The 19,196-nt window shown below is 38.3% G+C and overlaps 1 protein-coding gene across 4 annotated transcripts in view; it reads right to left on the bottom strand.

The window, feature by feature from the left end:
• The window catches only part of thada (THADA armadillo repeat containing), a 123,806-nt gene that overhangs the window by 68,649 nt on the left and 35,961 nt on the right, over window positions 1–19,196 (bottom strand). For all 4 annotated transcript variants that reach the window (XM_077236380.1, XM_077236379.1, XM_077236378.1 and 1 more), the window contains exons 24-27: window positions 16,798–16,920; window positions 16,568–16,690; window positions 13,212–13,303; window positions 4,093–4,182 (exon numbers count right to left, since the gene is read on the bottom strand). In XM_077236380.1, coding sequence (XP_077092495.1) covers window positions 4,093–4,182; window positions 13,212–13,303; window positions 16,568–16,690; window positions 16,798–16,920 — 428 coding nt within the window. The remainder of the gene's footprint in view (window positions 1–4,092; window positions 4,183–13,211; window positions 13,304–16,567; window positions 16,691–16,797; window positions 16,921–19,196) is intronic.

Below are 19,196 nucleotides of genomic sequence, written 5' to 3' on the forward strand. Positions count from 1 at the left end.
TATCAAAATAATTTTCAAAGTCACCGCCATTTCATGTGTGGGGTTGTTTTAAAACCTCCCAATGTTGAAAAATATCTTGTTACATAGTTGAAACATTTGCCAACAATAACAAATGTTTATGGCTATTACATATGCTTTATAAGTCTTAGTTGTGGCAAATAAAGTTTAAGTACTTTAAGTAATTACCACAGTTATAATTGACAAAGGATGACTTATGTTTTTTTTTTTTGTGTAAACAGAAATATGATTGAATGTACCATTGTTTGTCACACTGTCATTCTTCAATTATGCATCAGGAAAAAATGCCATATATAAAAATTGCCTGATGTGTTATTGTTCCCATTATTTATTTGTTGTCCTGGATGGAGTTAAACTGGGGTCAATGAACTGTGTATTTGACTGTATAAGCTTGGTTTCATATGTAAAAAAATGAAATTCAGGTTGTTGATTTTTTTTTTTGTGTGCAATGTGGCATTTGTAATTGTTCCCAACATTTTATCTAATCATTATATACTGTTCCATATGGACTGAAGTCTATGGAGTAATTATTTGATTGTTTAACTATGATCACGCTCACCTGAAGACCTGCAGCGTGCTTTCTATTATTAAGAAGTAGTCAAATTGTCACACTGACGAAGGCAAAGAGCAAAACGTTTGTATAATCTTTATCTCCTGTTTGTAATAAAGTATTTTTAGAGTGCAGCGCTTTGGATAAAACTAACTCTATATCGCGAATCATATCGTTTACATCAACTTTACATATCGTTGCCTTTTTACACTCACCTAAAGGATTATTAGGAACACCATACTAATACTGTGTTTGACCCCCTTTCGCCTTCAGAACTGCCTTAATTCTACGTGGCATTGATTCAACAAGGTGCTGAATTGTGAGCAGATTGTGAAATACTCAGATCGGCCCGTCTGGCACCAACAACCATGCCACGCTCAAAATTGCTTAAATCGTCTTTCTTTCCCATTCTGACATTCAGTTTGGAGTACAGGAGATTGTCTTGACCAGGACCACACCCCTAAATGCATTGAAGCAACTGCCATGTGATTGGTTGATTAGATAATTCCATTAATGAGAAATTGAACAGGTAGTTGAACTGCTAATAATCCTTTAGGTGAGTGTATATTAAATATCTTGATATAATACTGTATCGTTAAACCCTTACCTCTTATGTCGAAAGATCATGGAAAATTTGATACTAACTTTAACTTTTTAAACCTTTGTTGCCATTGGCTTGGCTTGCTTAATTGGGGACATTAAATTTAACATTTAATTTAATATTCAACAATAATATTGATCTGCCTGCATTGACACTATTATACAAGAACTGAGCTGGACGATGACATCACAGTTTACTCTAGAGCAGCTATATATATATATATATATATATAAATAAATAAATATAAATGATTTAAATTAATAACTTTTTAAAAACAAAAATTAAACATCACTGAACTTAAGCTGGACTGTGACACTATTTACTTCTGGAAACAAACTTTTTGTGCATTATTTTCCTGTTATCTCTGTAAAGCTTCTTTGAAACAATCTGTATTGTAAATAGCGTTATATAAATAAATGTGACGACTTGACTAACATAACTTTCGCAACATAACTCAACTAAACTACAGTAAATAGCGTACCTGTACATTATAATTGAACTTGACTATCATAGCCCTGTTACCATAAGGAAGTTCAGTTAGAGGTAATATCAGCTGAAGTGTGGTTCACACGGCAGGATAATTAGGCCGATTTTAGCCCCGATTTACCCCTTCCGACAATATTAAGTATGCTCCGATTATGGTAAATTAATCTGATCAGATATTCCTGCCGTGTGTGGTGTGTTAAGAGTGCTCTCGTCTGCTCGGAAGGACATCGCTCGCATCTGAAATCGGGGATATCCAACATGTTGGATTTTTTTGACACGATTTCTCCTCGTGTGTGGTGTTCCTCGGGGACAAACGAGCATGCAGCCTGTGGACTGTTGCGTGTAGCCAATCAGAAAGCAAGGTGACGAGGCACAGAGGAAGCACCGGGAAACAAAATCTAGCCGTTCATGCTCGCGTTGTCTCCACTTCTTTGACCATCGCCTTTTCTTTTGATAAAGTTTTTTTTTCAGTTAAAAACAAACTACAAATTATCGCCACTGCATCCTCTTCGTCTGCCCTGATTGTTTACTCTGAAGTCACGTTTGATCTCGACGGATTTTTAGAGATTTTCCGTCTGACCTGGGAATGCTCGGGAGTCAAATCGGTTGGTGTGTGATGTGTTGATTTTGCTGTATGTCTGCGCACCACACACTGTACGACCAAAACTTTTAGACCCGTGATTTTTTATATCCGTGTGTGGGGTCTCTCAGATTTGGAAAATCGGCCAACAATTTTAAAATCGTCCCATGTGAACCAGGCTTGAGGGGTTCAGAATTAGTGACCAGCCACCAAACACATTCAGCTACAAACACAGTTAAAAATGACAAGATGAACACATGTACACATGGCCACTATTACAAAACCTCCATTTCCTTTCTCTTTTACTACATTTCTGCACATGATTTGTGCACATGCTTTTCTGTCAGCCCAGTGGAAACTCAAGACTTTTGCCAGAGTAACCACAAAAAAACAGACAGAAAAACACACAAATATAAATTACTCATATCTTTCTATTACTCTGAAAGGGCCAAAATCTGTTCTGTTCTCTATAGGCTGTGAGCTTTCCACGGTACAGCTGCCAGCTGTGGATACGCTTGTCATTATTACATCAAACATGGCCAAACTCACCACCAAGGGGTCCCAGGAGCCCGTAGACCCTGGGCCAGAGTGCAGGAAATGCTATTTTGCTAATCATGGCCTGGGTAATGCATTTAGAGTCTGATTTCAGTCAAACACAATGTGGGAGAGCCAAGAACTTGAGATCATCCCTAAGCCCAGGGAGATTGAAGTGTTAAACTTCATCCACATTCATGAAAAAAGCTGAAAGGGGAGTGCGAGAAAGAACCAATGAAATACAATAAATTAAAGGAATGGTCAAACACGCTAAAAAGAGCGAAAAAGTGCAGCCAGGGTGAGGAGGTGATAAGACTGGAAGAAAATGTGAGATTAGTTCAGTCTTGGCTTCATTTGCCCCAGTCTTTTCATCTCATTTCATATCTGGTGCATGTCCAATCAAACCCTCTCGACACTCATTTCCCATGTTAAACATTTAAAATTGTTATAAACCTCTCACGCTGAGACAAATCATTCATCACGATTTTGTCCGTGCTCATGAAATCTTCATATCTCAAACTGGATTACAAATTGCAAGAGGGTCAATGAACCGTATTCCAGGAATCCCACAGCCTGCTTTCCAGATAAAAGAAACGTTCTGGATTGAACTTCAATAGCAAAAACTTCTCAAATCACATTAAATTACATACTCCCCCCTAGATATCCCATGATGCTCTATTCGTATTTGGTAAAGGTGGGTGGCGCAAGGATGCTGATGATTTTTAAACCTCTTTCGCACTTCTCTCTACCCTTATTTATATGAGAAATGATTTATTGGCAGTATAAAATACGAGCGTTGCGGAGTCCGATTGGCTTGGCAAGCGGGACGCGAAGACTAGGCCGTGGGAAAGAGTCAGACCACTCTTAGCTAAAAGGAGAGAACGCCAGACTGAAAACGCATTAAAATAATTTGATACATATTAAGATAATATTGGCTCAAGGGCCTCTTGCACAATGTGAGTGCTATTTGGAAGACTAGCTCATCAGTCTGTGGAGAAATTAAATGAGGGAGATAAGAGACTAACATGTTCTCACAGTGCAGAGTGCAGCCTGGATCCAACATGGCTGATACTCCCACATGCGGTTTACTTATCTGAGGCATCTCAGCTAGGAATCTGTCCATCAGTGTGGTCAAGAATGCTTAATAGGTCTAAAGAGACTTGATGAGGCACTTAAACATTCTTAAATAAGGGCCTCGGAGAAATTAAAGAAGGGTGAGAAGAAATGCACCCATTTAGTGAACGCTGGGATCATTCAACTCTTTAACAACATCCGACACAAATCGCACACACATTGCAGGGTCTTTTGTTGGGACATTCTCACCTGTTCACAGAGGCTGCAGCTTCCTGTAGCTGACTAAGAAGGAAAGGATAGAGGGCAGGAAAACGAGTGAAAAACTCTCGGCCGGTCATCCTGTTAAGAGAAGAGAGAGAGATTAAAGTGACAGTATGTGTAGTATTACACAATCAGATGAGAAATGACAAATGAATGTAATGTATCGCAAGTGAGACTTTTAATTTGACAGTGCAGATGCACAGGAAACCCTTTCCTCAGTCTTCATTAGTTTACTGTGTTACAGTTCTGTCTAATAATTAAAAGGCAAATGCTATGACACTTTTTTTCACACACTGTCGGCATTCAACAAATACACATTTTAAACAAGTCTTTAAATAATAAACATTTAATGGCAAAAACTTTGAGCTGTTAGATCTTCTGTCCATTGCTTGCATAAATGCGAGGAGTTATGCTCTTAATTGAGACGTGTGAGCAATCAACTTTAAATCATTTAAAAAATCAGAGAACGTCAGTAAGTTTGACCGAGACAAAATCCAGTCTTTTCTATAGGAATCCATGAGATTGAGAATTTCACATGTGGGTGAAAGATTTCCCCACACAGATTTCACATTGGATTCAAGCAGCATTGTGACTTCTGTGTGAGCTGTGCTTCATACATTGTTACACTATTGACAATAGACATTGGACCTTTTTGCCTTAAATTTCTCTAATGTGATTTCAGCTTTAGGCCTGGATATTCTTCAATTTCCACGTTCCCCACAGTCGTGACCGCACAGCTTTACAGTATACACAACAGCTTTTTTATACTCTACCAGATGTCAGAGGGCAGCACTGAGTCATGTAATTTACAAGACATTCACCCGGAAGGATAGAAAAAGAATAGTAGCGGATCCAGTGATGCCAACTTGGCAATTTTGTTACTAGATTTAGCAACTTTTCAGACTACACCAGCAACTTTTTCTTTCAAAAAGCACTTAATAAAAACAATAAGCTATAACTGAGGGTCAATAGCAAAACACAACCTCCAAATACATCTGCATTAACCCATGCTCGCTCTGTCTCTCGCAGTGCGTGCACATGGCGCTGCGTCTTCAATTAATTCCTATGGAAGTTGAGCCTCACCCTCACACACGAGCAAGAAGCTCAACTTCCCTAATACCTTATTAATAATAGAAAAATTAAGTTCTCTGTAGACAGCCCAGGCTCCAAAAAACGGCAACAAAAACAAACTGGGCTAACCCGCACCACGAAACATAAACTGTTCCAGCCAATAACCGACAAGAAGGATTAGGGGGTGTGGTTTGGGGGGTTAGTGCGCAGATGAGAAGGAGGGAGGGTCGAGCTAGCCTCTGTTTTGTTTGGCAATACTTCAAACGTCAACAAGAAGTGACGTCACCCAACATCGCTTTAGAGGACCTTTTTCAGATTTTTATATTATGTTTCTGGGGGTTAGCTTACAAAGTTTGCATCAAAAAAGTTCAAATACATGGAAAAATAATTCACCACCCCCATCTCCATACACAAACACTTAAATTCAAGGGTGAGGGTGCTCAGATTAGGATTCCGATCACTTAAATTCAAGGGTGAGGGTGCTCAGATTAGGATTCCGATCACTAATAATACGGATGGTGTTCCCTGAAAAAAGGAAACCGTTACACAACTTTCTCAACTATTAACTTAAGACAAAACCAACCGTTTATGTGTATACTAGTCAAGACGGTAATTTTGTACATACATTTGTGTGTACTTGACCATTTAAGTGCAATTCGGTGCGGTGCTCACAAGCTGTCTGTGAAGCGTCTTTATGTGTGTGCTTTGTTTGCATGAGCACTCCTAGAGCGCGCGAGAGCTGAGTGGTTTAAACACTGGCAAGACTCGCAAATTGCAATGCAAATTATAAACTTTGGTGACGATGCGACACTGCCTTGATTGTGCAAGTGACAACTCCTGTGTCAACTGTGCAGCATCCAGCTCGCTTATAGTGCAGATGCGATGTGGTGATGGGAAGCCATTTGCGCATTTTAAGAGGGAAACAGAGAGCACGCAGTAATTCACTCATGCTGTTTGAGTCCGATTAAAATGAACCAATGCAAACAACGATTGCCTTGAAAGCAAAATCCTTGGCACTGAAGTAGCTGTCAAAACAAGATATTTAGAAAACTCATATGAGATGAACAAATTAAAACATTCTTGTTTAACCGCTCGGACACAAATTAAAAATACACTTCAGCCATGCATTTCTAATTAGGCCTACTCGACATTAGTATCACTCTGAGTCTTGTGATTGACAGACAGACATGAGAGGTTAAGAACACGCCTCCATTTACATGTTATCGGGTGTGTAGAAGAAAATCATGCCATCTTCATAGTGCATTATGAGATCAATTTTCTGCCAATTCTGCCAAAGGTGGGTATTTCCTTTTGGAACATACTTGGTGTCAGGAGTGTGCTGCCTACGTAGGCAGCCATCTAGATTTTGGAAAAGAGCCTAAGTGACATGGAGAGGAGAGAGAGACTGCAACCTTTAAAGCTCTGGTTTGCAAACCACTTCCTTAAGTCTGAGCTCTATAAAGCTCTCATTAGCTCTGCCTCTGATGGAGCACTGCAGGGACAAACGGCTCACAGTCCCTGTTTGTTTATTCCTTAGAAAGCACAGTGGCTGGGAATCTCACTCGAGACAAATGCATAAGTGTTAAGAGAGGGCAAGACAGACAGCAAAATTGTATGCGTGTGTGACACACATAAACGTATCTTTATTTAGCTAAGCCTCAGTGTTTAGGATAGGCCTTCCAAAAAAAGTTGTTGTTTTTTCTCATCTTATTCATGTAACTGAAACAGCCCCATACAGGGCTAACTTTAGCTCAAGAGCCAATTTCTCAAACACAGTTGTGACTTTGGCTATGTGAAATCCACACACAAACACACCACATCCTGTTTCAACCACTAATGCACATAGTCTGGTCTGAACTTAGGCCAGGACGCTGTCATGGTAACAAGGTGGGTCATCTACGTCTGTCACATGCCCACATGCTAGCCACACACACACACACACACACACACACACACACACACACACACACACACACACACACACACACACACACACACACACACACACACACACACACACACACACACAAATGAGCTCTGATGTGGGCAAATGTGGTTACAGTTAAGCTCAACACAACCCTGCATTTTTTTTAGTATGGATTAGTATCTTCCTGACAAAACGCTTCCAAGATGTCCATAAATGCAGCTCGTCAAGCTTAAACCATCTTTAACCGATTTTCGTTCGTCATTACTTAAATTCACAAATGTATGTAAACTGATAAGTAAGCAGATTATGTGTAATGCACTTGAGTGTGTTGCATAGGGTCATAACCACAAACGACGACGGCACACAAACAAACGTATTTCTTCAGCTTATTTGTTTACTGTTTGAATGTAAAGTACGTTCAGAACATCATGAAAACAGGAAACAAACCTCTTTTTTTCCCTATTGTGTACTAGCTGACTGAGGTCAGCCAATGTAGGTCTAAAGAACAAGCAAACATCTCTGATCATAATCTTACATTTTTGGGGGGTTTTGTGAAAGTACTGAAGCAAGTTACTAAAACATGTAAATGTTTAAAGAGGCTGGCAACTTTGTTGGTCTAGTTTACAAGCTTGCACACAACTGAAGTATTACTTATCATAATAGTTTTTTTTTTAAATAATGGTTTGAAGACTTTCATTTGTTTCATTTCAATGTTTAACTAAGACGTGTATCATTCAATTTTAAAACTGTGATTTGACTCATTTGATCTAGTCCAAATAGACCAACGGAAACATTACTCTGTATGCTTTGTTTTGACCAAAATCATTGGTATAATAAGTGAAAAAAAAATAAAATAATTTTTTTAAAAGTTACGCGAACATAAAAGCTAATGTAAAACACGTGTTTAAACAGCACATCAATCCAAGATAAATAGACAAACACCACTTATATTAATGCATGCTACTAAAATTCTGATTTGATAAATTAAAGAATGTACAACTATTTGTGATTTATGATTTGGGTATTTAGGAGTCTGATTTCATGTATAAGTTTATTTGTACATGATTAAGTTTAAAAGGACACAGTATTTTTTTTCTTCCCTTTGTCTATTTTCAAAATGGAGTTTTTACTTACTGTGCAGTACACTGCCTACTATTTTTAAGAACTGCGTGTGAACCTGAAAAGTTTATGCAATGCTAAACATCTCAAACAGCAGTGAAAACAACATAGCGTGACCTCATTATGATGTGTTGCTTATATGTTATGTAAAAACATTATGCATGTTTTCGTACGGTTATTATTTTATCAAAATGCCAAAGGTGAGTCAATGCAGTAGTTAAAAATGTTTAAATGCTCACACAAAAATCGCTGCAAAAGATGCTTTCCAACAGGTGTTTTACCACTCGTTGTAAAACTGTGGACCTATTTTTCCAAATGCGATAATGCAGCTTTGCCAATGTTTGGATAGCATAGCCTACGATACCGCGACTGCATAAGACTACAGGAACAATCCTTTCCAACCCCATTTCCATTTCCGGCGGCGGAGTAATACCGTACCTCACAGAACATCCAATACAAGTCAATGGAGTTGGACAAAAACTAATAAAACCTGTTGGAAAGCATCTTTTGCAGCGATTTTTTGTGTGAGCATACCAGTGAACTAGGGGTGACCCCGAACAGTCGAAGATTCGATGCATCGATAGGAGGAGCCTGGTTCGACTACCAATCTCACAGTCGAATCTTCGCAGAGGTTATAAGGGTGCTCAATGTCTTATTTCACATAGAACTGCTGGTTTTCTGTCAATACGTTAATATAGGATCCTATTATGATAATGCTGTAAATACAAATGTGCAAGAAAAAGGAAGGAAGGAAGCTTTAAATAATTATTTTTACCGTGCATGAATAAATCCAAACACCCCGTGACAGATTTAAGTTTCACTTTCGATACGTGACCGATAGAGGAGCGTTTTGGCGGCAGGGATTTCAATCTTTAAAAATGTCTGGGATAAGAAAATCTAAAGAGTGGATGCACACCATCAGAAAGGATATTTTCCCAGACTGGATTTAGCATCAGGAAACCATGATCGCACTTCTGCAGGCCAACGTTAACAAGTTGGTTTTCCTCTGGACATTCTAAAACGCTTAACGTAAAAAAAGCTTTTAAAACGCTAGGGCACTTTTGGTTTAATTAAAGTATAGTAGGCTACCTCATTAAGAAACCATACAATGTGCAGATAAGCAGATGAACCCAGAATATGAACGCAACGTGTTCCTCCAAAGTCACGTAAAGCGGTTTCTTTATAATAACGGTTTTCAATGGGAGGAAAATTAGCGTTTAATTAAACGCGTTGCGTTCATATTCTGGGCTCATCTGCTTTTCTGTAGGCTATACAGTATGCTTTATTAATAAGGTGTGTATAGAATTTGATCTTTTAATATAACTGTCTTAGGACATTAAGCCGTTAAACGTTTTCATGTTAAGCGTTTTAGAATGTATTTTATCCACGGACACAATTTGAAAAGATTCAAACGGACACAGAGACACAGACAGAGTGAAAGACTAGATTTTTTTCTCTCTCGATCAGGTAGGGTACAAGTTATTTCAAAACATTTCAGCCGGTTCTAATTTGATTTTTGGATGCTGTGAACATGTTTAGATAAACTGTCACTCAAGTTCAGCGTTTATTGTTGTTTCTGCAGTTAAAAAGACAAAGTTGACCATTTTGGCTATACTTTAGATATTTTAATAATAAATATATATATTTTTTTTTATTTATTGATCACTCAGGGTAATCTAATTTAACTATTTGTGGCTTGTGTTTTGAATATGTTCCCCTGCACTTTAGGCACTTTGCACACATTTGTTCTGCATCTTGTGACTTGATTCAGACTTATTTCGTTTTTTTTTGTTTTTTTTTTTTAAAGGTATATTCTGTTCTAATTGAATTCTGTAAATTAATTGTTGATTATTTTTCGGTGCATAGATGTTGCGCTCGGTAGGTACTTAGAGCCTGCCCGTACAGGCAATTTAGCCGATTTAATTTGATTTGCATGCGAAATGCAAATCCTGTCTACAGTGTGTCCTTTCTGGAGTTATTCATGTTATTTCTTAGTTGTATTGATCCGAAACGTTTTTTCTACAGTTTTTTCTATATCTTTGTGTGATGTTCTGTACATCGCGGCTTTAAAATGTTAAAGCCCCGCCCCCTCCCTAACCCCACACACACACGATTTGACTATTAGTCGACTATAAGGAAGACTTGACGATTATGGTTAGACTATGAAAATCCTTAGTAGGGGACACCCCTACAGTGAACACCCCAGACCACTCGGGGAGTTTCACGTCCAGTGCCCCTATGAAACCATTGTGGAGGTGGGGGGTTGCTAACACAGAAACCGAAAATTCTCGGGACAGCAGCATTTGACCAAATTTCAATCTTAAACGTTCTATTTCATCAGAAACGATCTTAAAACAGGGCTTTAAGTGTAAAATACCGAACTTGTCCTTTAAGCACTGGCCATTTTTTCTCAAGGAAGCGAAATTTTAAATGCTCTACTAATACTACAAAATAGTACAGAATAGTATGCGAAATGGGACACACCTTTCATTTTGGAAAATGCAGGCAGTTTTCTGGGGTAACACACAAAGATAATTTGCATACTGAGCCCAGTATACATATTCTACACTGCAGAAATATCATTAGTATGATAGTATGCTATTGTGAACACAGCCTATAAAAGTACACACACACAGATTGTAAATCAAAATGTCCCCGAAAAGTCATAACAGAGAACAGCCTGTCAAAATGTTTAATAAGTGTTTGTCAGCACACAAATCCCAAGACTCACAAAAAACACTTGCACACAGGAAGAGGCAATAAACAAAATAACATTAAGCAACAGTTGAGAGACCCGCAGGATCAAGATGTCTGCCATAAACACATAAATCTAAAGACAAACACATTGAGCTGTTATCCTGAAAGTAAACGATCCTGACTATGGGTGTTCAGAGCGCAGGAGCCAGATCGACGTGTCAGCGTTATTTCAGTACGATTATGACAAAGCTCTGCTGAGTTTCAGTGACCTCTTAAGATTCAGCATCTCTTTAGAAAATCCGTTGGTAATCTTGGAGTGAAATGCCACTGTCAGCTGACCTGGGACCACATGGGCTCTTTGAAGTGTGAGGTATTCCAACACACCGGGTTGTGTCAATATGGCCTGCTCGATTTTCCAATTAAGTCCAATCAGCACGCCGATTAATCATAACAAACCATGATCTCATGAGTGAGCCATCATTGTTCTTCAACGAGGTCAGTGCCACTCCTATTTAGTCATTCGCCACTCCATCCGTGACCTCTCTGTGTTCAACCCCAGAATGCATCAGGACATTCTTGCAACAGCTCACGCTCCACTGGTTTGGATGAGATTAGGGAGCTGACGCAGAGCAGTCTCTGCAGCAGGAGGTCCCATCACAGCCCACCCTCCCCGTTCTGTGGTGGCCAGGGATCAGAGGTCACGGTCAACCCGGCAGCAATCTAGAGGATGTGAATGAGTGCCAGAAGTGTGTCAACGTTTGTGCGTGTTGAGGCAAGATGTTGTTAGCATTCTCTCTACCAAGTACCAGATAAATACGCGTTGAAGTGCGTTAACCCCTGTGCGTCAACTAAAATGCCTGTCAAAAATTTGAGGTTATCAGCAAAAGGGAAGAGTTGAAACTGTGAGCAAAAGAGTAAGTCTTTGCAAGGGTGGACAAACGTGGGTTGAGGATAGAACACAAACAAACAAAGGCCAAAAGGGAGTTAGGAGGAACATCCAGAACATTTAAGGGCCTGGAAGATGTCCATGCACCGTAGCTCAACATACGGAAAAGATTAATGGGTGGAATGAAAGATTCGAAGGTGAAAAAGCATAGAGCTTCAGTGACCCCTAGTGAACAACCCCTGACAGAGCAGGGTCACTCTGAACTGTTGCTCATCAATGAGATCTATTCACGCCAAGTGAACGCTGTGACAAGCCTTAAATCGAAACAATGTATTCCAATGGAAGCCTTGCATTAAAAGTCTTAAAAAATATTTGAGTACAATGTAATAACGGTCTTTTTCATCTGAAACGCCTTTTCTTTTCGGTTGTTGTCCCAAATCTCTCTTTTCAACCTTTCCTCTACAACAATCTCGTTCCTTTCTGCAAAGTTACAGCCACTTTGGAAGGATAAAATGAAGTCCTGACTTTACATTGTCTCTCGTTTGAAAATATGTGAATGGGTTGCAAAGCACAAACTGAAGCTTTTTTGTAGGGACAGTGAAGGTATTAAGTCACAGATGACAGGACAGGTACAGTGTAAAAAATACATCTAATATTCTGTCAGAAAAACTCTGAAACTCTGACTGAACTATTTCATGTGAGAAAAGTTGCCAATACAATTTTTTTTTTAAATTAAGTTAACTTTTAAGCCATTTAGTATGAGAAATTTAAAATTTTAAACAGCAAGAACTTGATAATTGACAACTGACTTTGGCGATGTCAAGTTTGGTAAAGAGGGCTGCGGAGTATGTTCAGTTTGATCACTGATCAACCATAATCCTTTTTGAACTTGAATAATTTGTGTTTTTGGTATGAGGACATATGAGCACATGCACATTTGTATTATTCAAAATGCATTATTTTTAATTCAAATTAAAATGTGCGTTTTGTTTCGTCACCATTGGTTAGTGTTCCCTATATTAAGTTCTACACACTTGTTTTGGTGCAGAGAGGGAACTATGTCCATCGGAGTTTGTGCAACTAACTGATACACAAGTTGAGCAAACTTTAATTGTTCAGTGGAAAGGTCTGCCAAAAATAAGAACGTTTCACATTAATAGTCTACAATATTTCTCCTCATTTTGAATAATGATCATTTTAAATTCAAAATGAACTTACTGAACTTCCACAATTATGAATCATGTAAATTATTGTATTATGTTTACTGAAAGACAGACCAAATTTTTCCATAAGTTGAGAAAACTTAAAAAAGACCTGAACTGGTCGCTAAAAAGTTTTAGAATTTTCTCAACTTCTGATTTTGTTTAGTGTAGTTGTGAATGGTAAATAAAACAACTGAAGTTCCACCTGTTCTTTTTGGAGTGCTCATCTTTTCCCTTCTTCACCCCGAATATCCGTGTAATCAGAGTGCTGAACAGGAGAGTCGAGGAGTTCCTCACCTAGAAAGAGGACAGGTTGGAGAAACTGATGTTAGAGCAAACCTTCCTTCCATGTAGATTTATCATTTGACCTTTGGCAAATTGGTGCTTGAAATCTTAAAAATGTGGTGCTCATTGATATATACAGCCAGTTTTTCTAAGGTCTATGCAATGATTTATTAGTCTGTCACAATTATATAGTCTAATGTCTTTGATCATCTTTAAATGGGGGCCTTTTTTTAGCAAAAATATTGGTTAATACTGCAGACTTTATTTCTTATTGTTTCCTATTTTACTTGTGAAGTAGTTTCTTACATAAGAGGCTTACAGTTAAGTATAGTTTTTAAGATGCAGTCACATTTATCACTGTTCAGGAAATTGTTTGATAAAACAAACAAAAAAAGTAAATGGAAAAAGTGGGAAAAAAATACATTTAGACAGTTTTTCATGCAAACACACTTTTGAAGAAAATGGTTAGTTTACCCAAAAATATGCAATTCTGATTTACACATCCTTATGTTGTTCCAAATCTGTTAAGACTTTATTTTTTTTTTACATTGGCACATCAATTAAATTATTCTGAAAAATGGCTCAGTGATTGTGTTCATACAATGGAAGTCATTGAGCTTCTCTGTAGTTTGGCTTCCAAAGTTCTTCAATTATCTTCTGTGTTCCGCAGAATAGAGATATGCACACAGTTTTGGAACAACATGAGGGTGAGCAAATGATGACAGAATTTTCATTTTTGAGTGAACTATCCATTTAAATGGACCTCAGGGGGATTTGACATGAGAGAGTAGTGAGTCAGAACTCATGATGATGGCCCTCGAGACGATTACAGTGCAGAAATTGGTCTTGCAGCTCAAGGGTGTACAAGAAAAACAAAGCCAACGGCACTCATTCATTGGAGTTATAACTTAACATAAGAAGCCAAATTTGCAGGGTCTGATGACATCTTGATTTCTAAGAACACCAAAATGCCTTCAAATCACAATCTTATGTGGCCAAAGTAATGCTGTACACACCAAACCTCAGTGTTACCAGCTCATAACTTTGATCACATTTTTATGTCAGCTTAAGAAACATTGCTCACAGACTACAAGAAAACTGTGTGTTCTCTGTGTCTGACTGCTGAATTGTGGGAAGGATTAGGCTTACTGTACTCTCCACAGTAAAGCCTGCTGGCTTGAGCTCTACCATTTAGAGAGAAAACGGCAACAGAAGCAGATCTTTTGACATCCTGTGAGTATACGGAATAAATGTGAGGAGAAAAAAGGACTCGAAAGGAATGAACTGATAAGAAAATGAAGTGAGGAGAGATGTATGAAAGAGACGTAAAGGCAGATAGACAGGTATGAGTGAGGAGAGCACAGGAATGTGACCTAGAGTTGTCGCCACCATGACCTGTAGGAGCCGTGTCACCCATGTGGAGGTGATCAAAGCAAGCAATCCAGGGCAACCAGCCAGGACCACCGCACAGCTGTGTGTGTGTGACCGCACGTACTGCCCCTGTCCCTTGTGTTCTCTTTCACTTTAATTATTAACCTGTCAGTGTCTCAGCAACTTCTATGGTCTGACAGGGTGGTGTACGTGAGAAACAGTGAACAAATGAGTGTGAGAAAGGCAAAAGAGACAAGCGACTCTTTATACCTAGTGTTTAACTACATACACAATATTCTCTTTATAAAAAAATTATTAACCTTAAGCCCTCCTTCTCATAAAAAAAAAGTGAAATATGTTTAGTGTGTGCAATGCATGCGTATGTATGTACATCTGGATGGTTAAAGTTAAACAAATGTCATTACATTAAATACAAAATATCAAACCAAATGGCAACTGCAAACAATTTTTTTTTTAACGATCCAACTGATTCAGACGGAGTATGCTACATTTTGTGAAGTTTTCATCGTAGAAACAGATATGGTTATAATATATATGTTGTGGTACTGAATTATTACCATATACATAAACCATGTTATTTACATGACACTTCATAAAGTAGCATTGTATTAAAGGGGTTCTTGATTATGATTTTACTTTTTTTAACTTTAGTTAGTGTGTAATGTTGTTAGGGTTAGGGTTAGGGTAAGCCCAACCCGGGCTTCTTACCGGGTTGGTGACATCACGAACCCTAAAGTTCAGTATCCCCGTCCCCTCTGATTCAAGCACGACAAGTAGTAGGTAAAAAACAGACGCTAACATTTGATCGAGCAACTAAGCAATAAACATTGCTGTGAAGTGCCAGGTTGTGGAAAAACACAGTAGCTGCATTGGATTTGCAGAGAGCCTGAAATTTAAAAACGATGCATTACCTACTATATTAGATCCGACAGGAACAGCACAACACATTTATGCAAGTAAAAAAATTTTACTGTGTCATTTTGCATTGTTACAGATCGCTTGATATGTACGGTTTCTGTGTTAAAATCACCAGTGACCAGTGATTTCTGGTATGTAATGATTTATGTAGGACATCAGTCAGATGTTTTTGTCACAAAATCGTTTATTGTCAGTAACTTAACATTGTTTCTCTTAGTAAATAATAAAATAATCTGTTATTTAAACTGTGATTAAATTATTAATTGAAAACGATCAAAGAACGATCCCTTTACAATCGCTGGAACTGTCAATCAAAAAGCGCAAATGTTCTGGACTCTCGCCAAAACCACAGTTAGAATCAACAAATATCTTATTTATTTTGTGTTTTCACTGTTCATTTTTATGAAAGCAGAAATCGACTTGCATTAATGCGCTAAACATGTCTGTGATTGGCTACAATGCTCATCCAATGCAACCTTTCGTGCCACAATCTAAATATGATGCTATAATCAACACTTTTCACGGTTAGTAAACCTTGAAAATTGTAATAGTAAAAACATGCTAAACGTTTTTGAGAGAATTCCACATGTAATACTAGCTATTGCATATGCAAAGATGTTAGCCAATCACAGCATTGGCCGTTTACACTGAAGTCTCACAGCAGAAACGCCCCTTAGAACAGAGTGTTTAAATCCGAAGCTAATATCAGGGCAGGAAAAATGCCTTTTATTTCTGAATTATGACCATTTTTGATGTATCATATCATATGATGTAAATCATATTCACAATATAAATGCACCCCAGGAAACATTCTAAAAAAATAAAATAATGCAGTTCATGACTTTTTTGTTGATGAAGGAAGTGACAAACAGGAAATCAGAAAAGGAATTATTATTATTATTATTATTATTATTATTATTATTATTATTATTATTATTATTATTATTATTATTATTATACACTCACGGCCCACACAGGAGAAGTGAAACCTAGGATAGCAGCTTGCATGCCCTCTGACACAAACGGCACAATGTTCTCCCCCAGACGCGCGTCTCGATACAAAGCCCTCAGAATGTTCAGAGCATGGACCTGTATGTGCATAAAAACAATCAATTAAAAAAGACCCATTAAACATGTCTGATCTTATTCATAGTTTATTCAGAGTAAAGCAAGTGTGTGTTTGTGTGTGTGTCCACCTGTGGCACAGTGCTGCTTTCAGTAGCTCCATCATTAGACGGCATGGCCAATGCCGTCAGAAATCTCATGGTCATCTTCAGGAGTCCACAGCTGGATGATTTAGGCTCAGAGGACAGCAAGGCCTACACAGAGATTTATTACACTTATCGCTTACAATGGATGATTAACAGGCAAGTTCCCACACTTTTGACATGGTTTGGAATGACATGAGGGCCAGTAAATAATGACAGAATTTTCATTTTTGGATAAACTATCCTTTAAGTTGTTTTTAAGACAGCACATTCCTATGAGACTGGGACAGTGAATGACAGCATGGCAGTGGAAAAATGACTCACAGTATGTAACCGAATAGTCTCTGGAGTTCTTTTGTCCCTGTGCCAAAGGGTGTGAACTCATCGCGCAAGACCACCTTTTCCCAGACATACCGCAGGAATGTGTGCTCATGCCAAGGTGTTGAGTTTATCCATCCTCTCTCTGTCTTATTCTTCCCTAAAACCCTCTCATTGTCTTGTGTTTCAGAACCAAAACCCATTCTTCCTTGACTTCAGTGTTCAGCTATTTTGACCTTTCAGAGGACTGTCCACTGGGGAAGATCTCCATCATAAAAAACTATAAGGAATCAATTACCAATTCACAGATGTTCATATAAAACTAATGAAAGTGTGAAATCTTCAGAGATTGTCAGATTATTGCATATTTGTAAAATAACAAATGTTTTGAAGGTACTATACATCAGAATATTACACACATTAGTGGTAAATGTTAGGCTATGCTCAGACTGCAGGCTGCAATAGTGGCCCAAATCATATATTTTTTCTCATACAAGACTCGGATCTGTTTTGTTCATAACAGTGTTAACCATATGGAATCTGATCTTTTAGAATCTAATGTGGGCCACTTCCATATGTGGTCCTTAATCAGATATAGGTCTGATGTTTTGCAATGCAACCTCAGTATAACCAGTCAAATCAGAATACATGCAACTTTTACGTCTGCACTCATCACTTCATTAGGTACACCTTGCTAGTACCATGTTGGGCGCTTTCGAAACTGCCTTGATTCTTTGTGGCATAGATTCAACAAGGTTCTCGAAACATTCCTCAGAGATTTTTGTCCCTATTTCAAATCATATCACGCAGTTGCTGCAGATTTGTTGGCTGCACATTCATGATGCAAATCTCCGGTTCCACCACATCCTAAAGGTGCTCTAATGGATTGAGATCTGGTGACTGGAGAGGCCATTTGATTATAGTTAACTTACTGTCATGTTCAAGAAACCCGTTTGAGATGATTTTATCTTAGTGACATGGTGTGTTATCCTGCTGGAAGTAACTATCAGAGGATGGGGACACTGTGGTCATAAAGGGATGGACAGGGTCAGAAACAATACTCAGGTAGGCTGTGGCAATTCAAACAATGCTCAATTGGTACTTTCCAAAGTGTGCCAAGAAAATATTCTCCACATCATTACACCACCAGCACAGCCTGAACCATTGATACAAGGCAGGATGGAATCATGCTTTCATGTTGTTTAAGTCAAATTCTGATCCTAACATCTGAATGTTGCAGCAGCAATCGAGACTTGAGACCAGGCAACGTTTTTCCAATCTTCTATTGTCCAATTTTGGTGAGCCATTGGTGTAGCCTCAATTTCCTGTTCTTAGCTGACAGGAGTGGCACCCGGTGTGTTCTTCTGCTGCTGTCCATTTGCTTCAAGGTTTGACGAGTTTTGAGTTCAGAGATGCTCTTCTGCAGATCTTGGTTGTAACAAGTGGTTGTTTGAGTTACTTTTGCCTTTCTATCAGCTCGAACCAGTCTGGAAATTCTCCTCCGACATTAACAAGGCATTTTTTCCCACAGAACTGACTTTTTCTAATCATTCTCTGTAAACCATAAATATGGTTGTGATTGAAAATCCCAATAGATCAGCAGTTTCTGAAATACTCTGACAGCCCGTCTGGCACCAACATCCATGCCACGCTCAAAGTCACTTAAATCACCTTACTTTCTTATTATGATGCTCAGTCTGAACTTCAGCAGATCATCTTGACCATGTCAACTACATGGCTAAATGCAAAAGAAAAATGCTAAAGTTGCTGCCATGTAATTGGATGATTGTGTTAAAAAGCAGTTGAATAGGTGGAACATAATAAAGTGAATGGCAAAACTGAACATACAATCTAAAAAGCAATTTGGGGGACCTGCAATCCCAACTCAAAACATTTTTTGAATTTAGTTAAACTCATCTAGTATATTAGTATTGTAATGTTCATTAAATTAACTTAATATTGTGTATAATTTAAACTAAAATTTCTGAGTTATTTGAATTATTTTTTTAATTAAGTACAACTTTGTAAATTGGGTAGTGGATTTGTACTTCCCAGCATGCTTTGCATAG

Source organism: Siphateles boraxobius, unplaced genomic scaffold, assembly GCF_051911475.1.
Source record: "Siphateles boraxobius isolate OS27281-9 unplaced genomic scaffold, OSU_SipBor_1 20, whole genome shotgun sequence".
In the NCBI taxonomy this organism is placed as follows: Eukaryota; Metazoa; Chordata; class Actinopteri; order Cypriniformes; family Leuciscidae; genus Siphateles; species Siphateles boraxobius.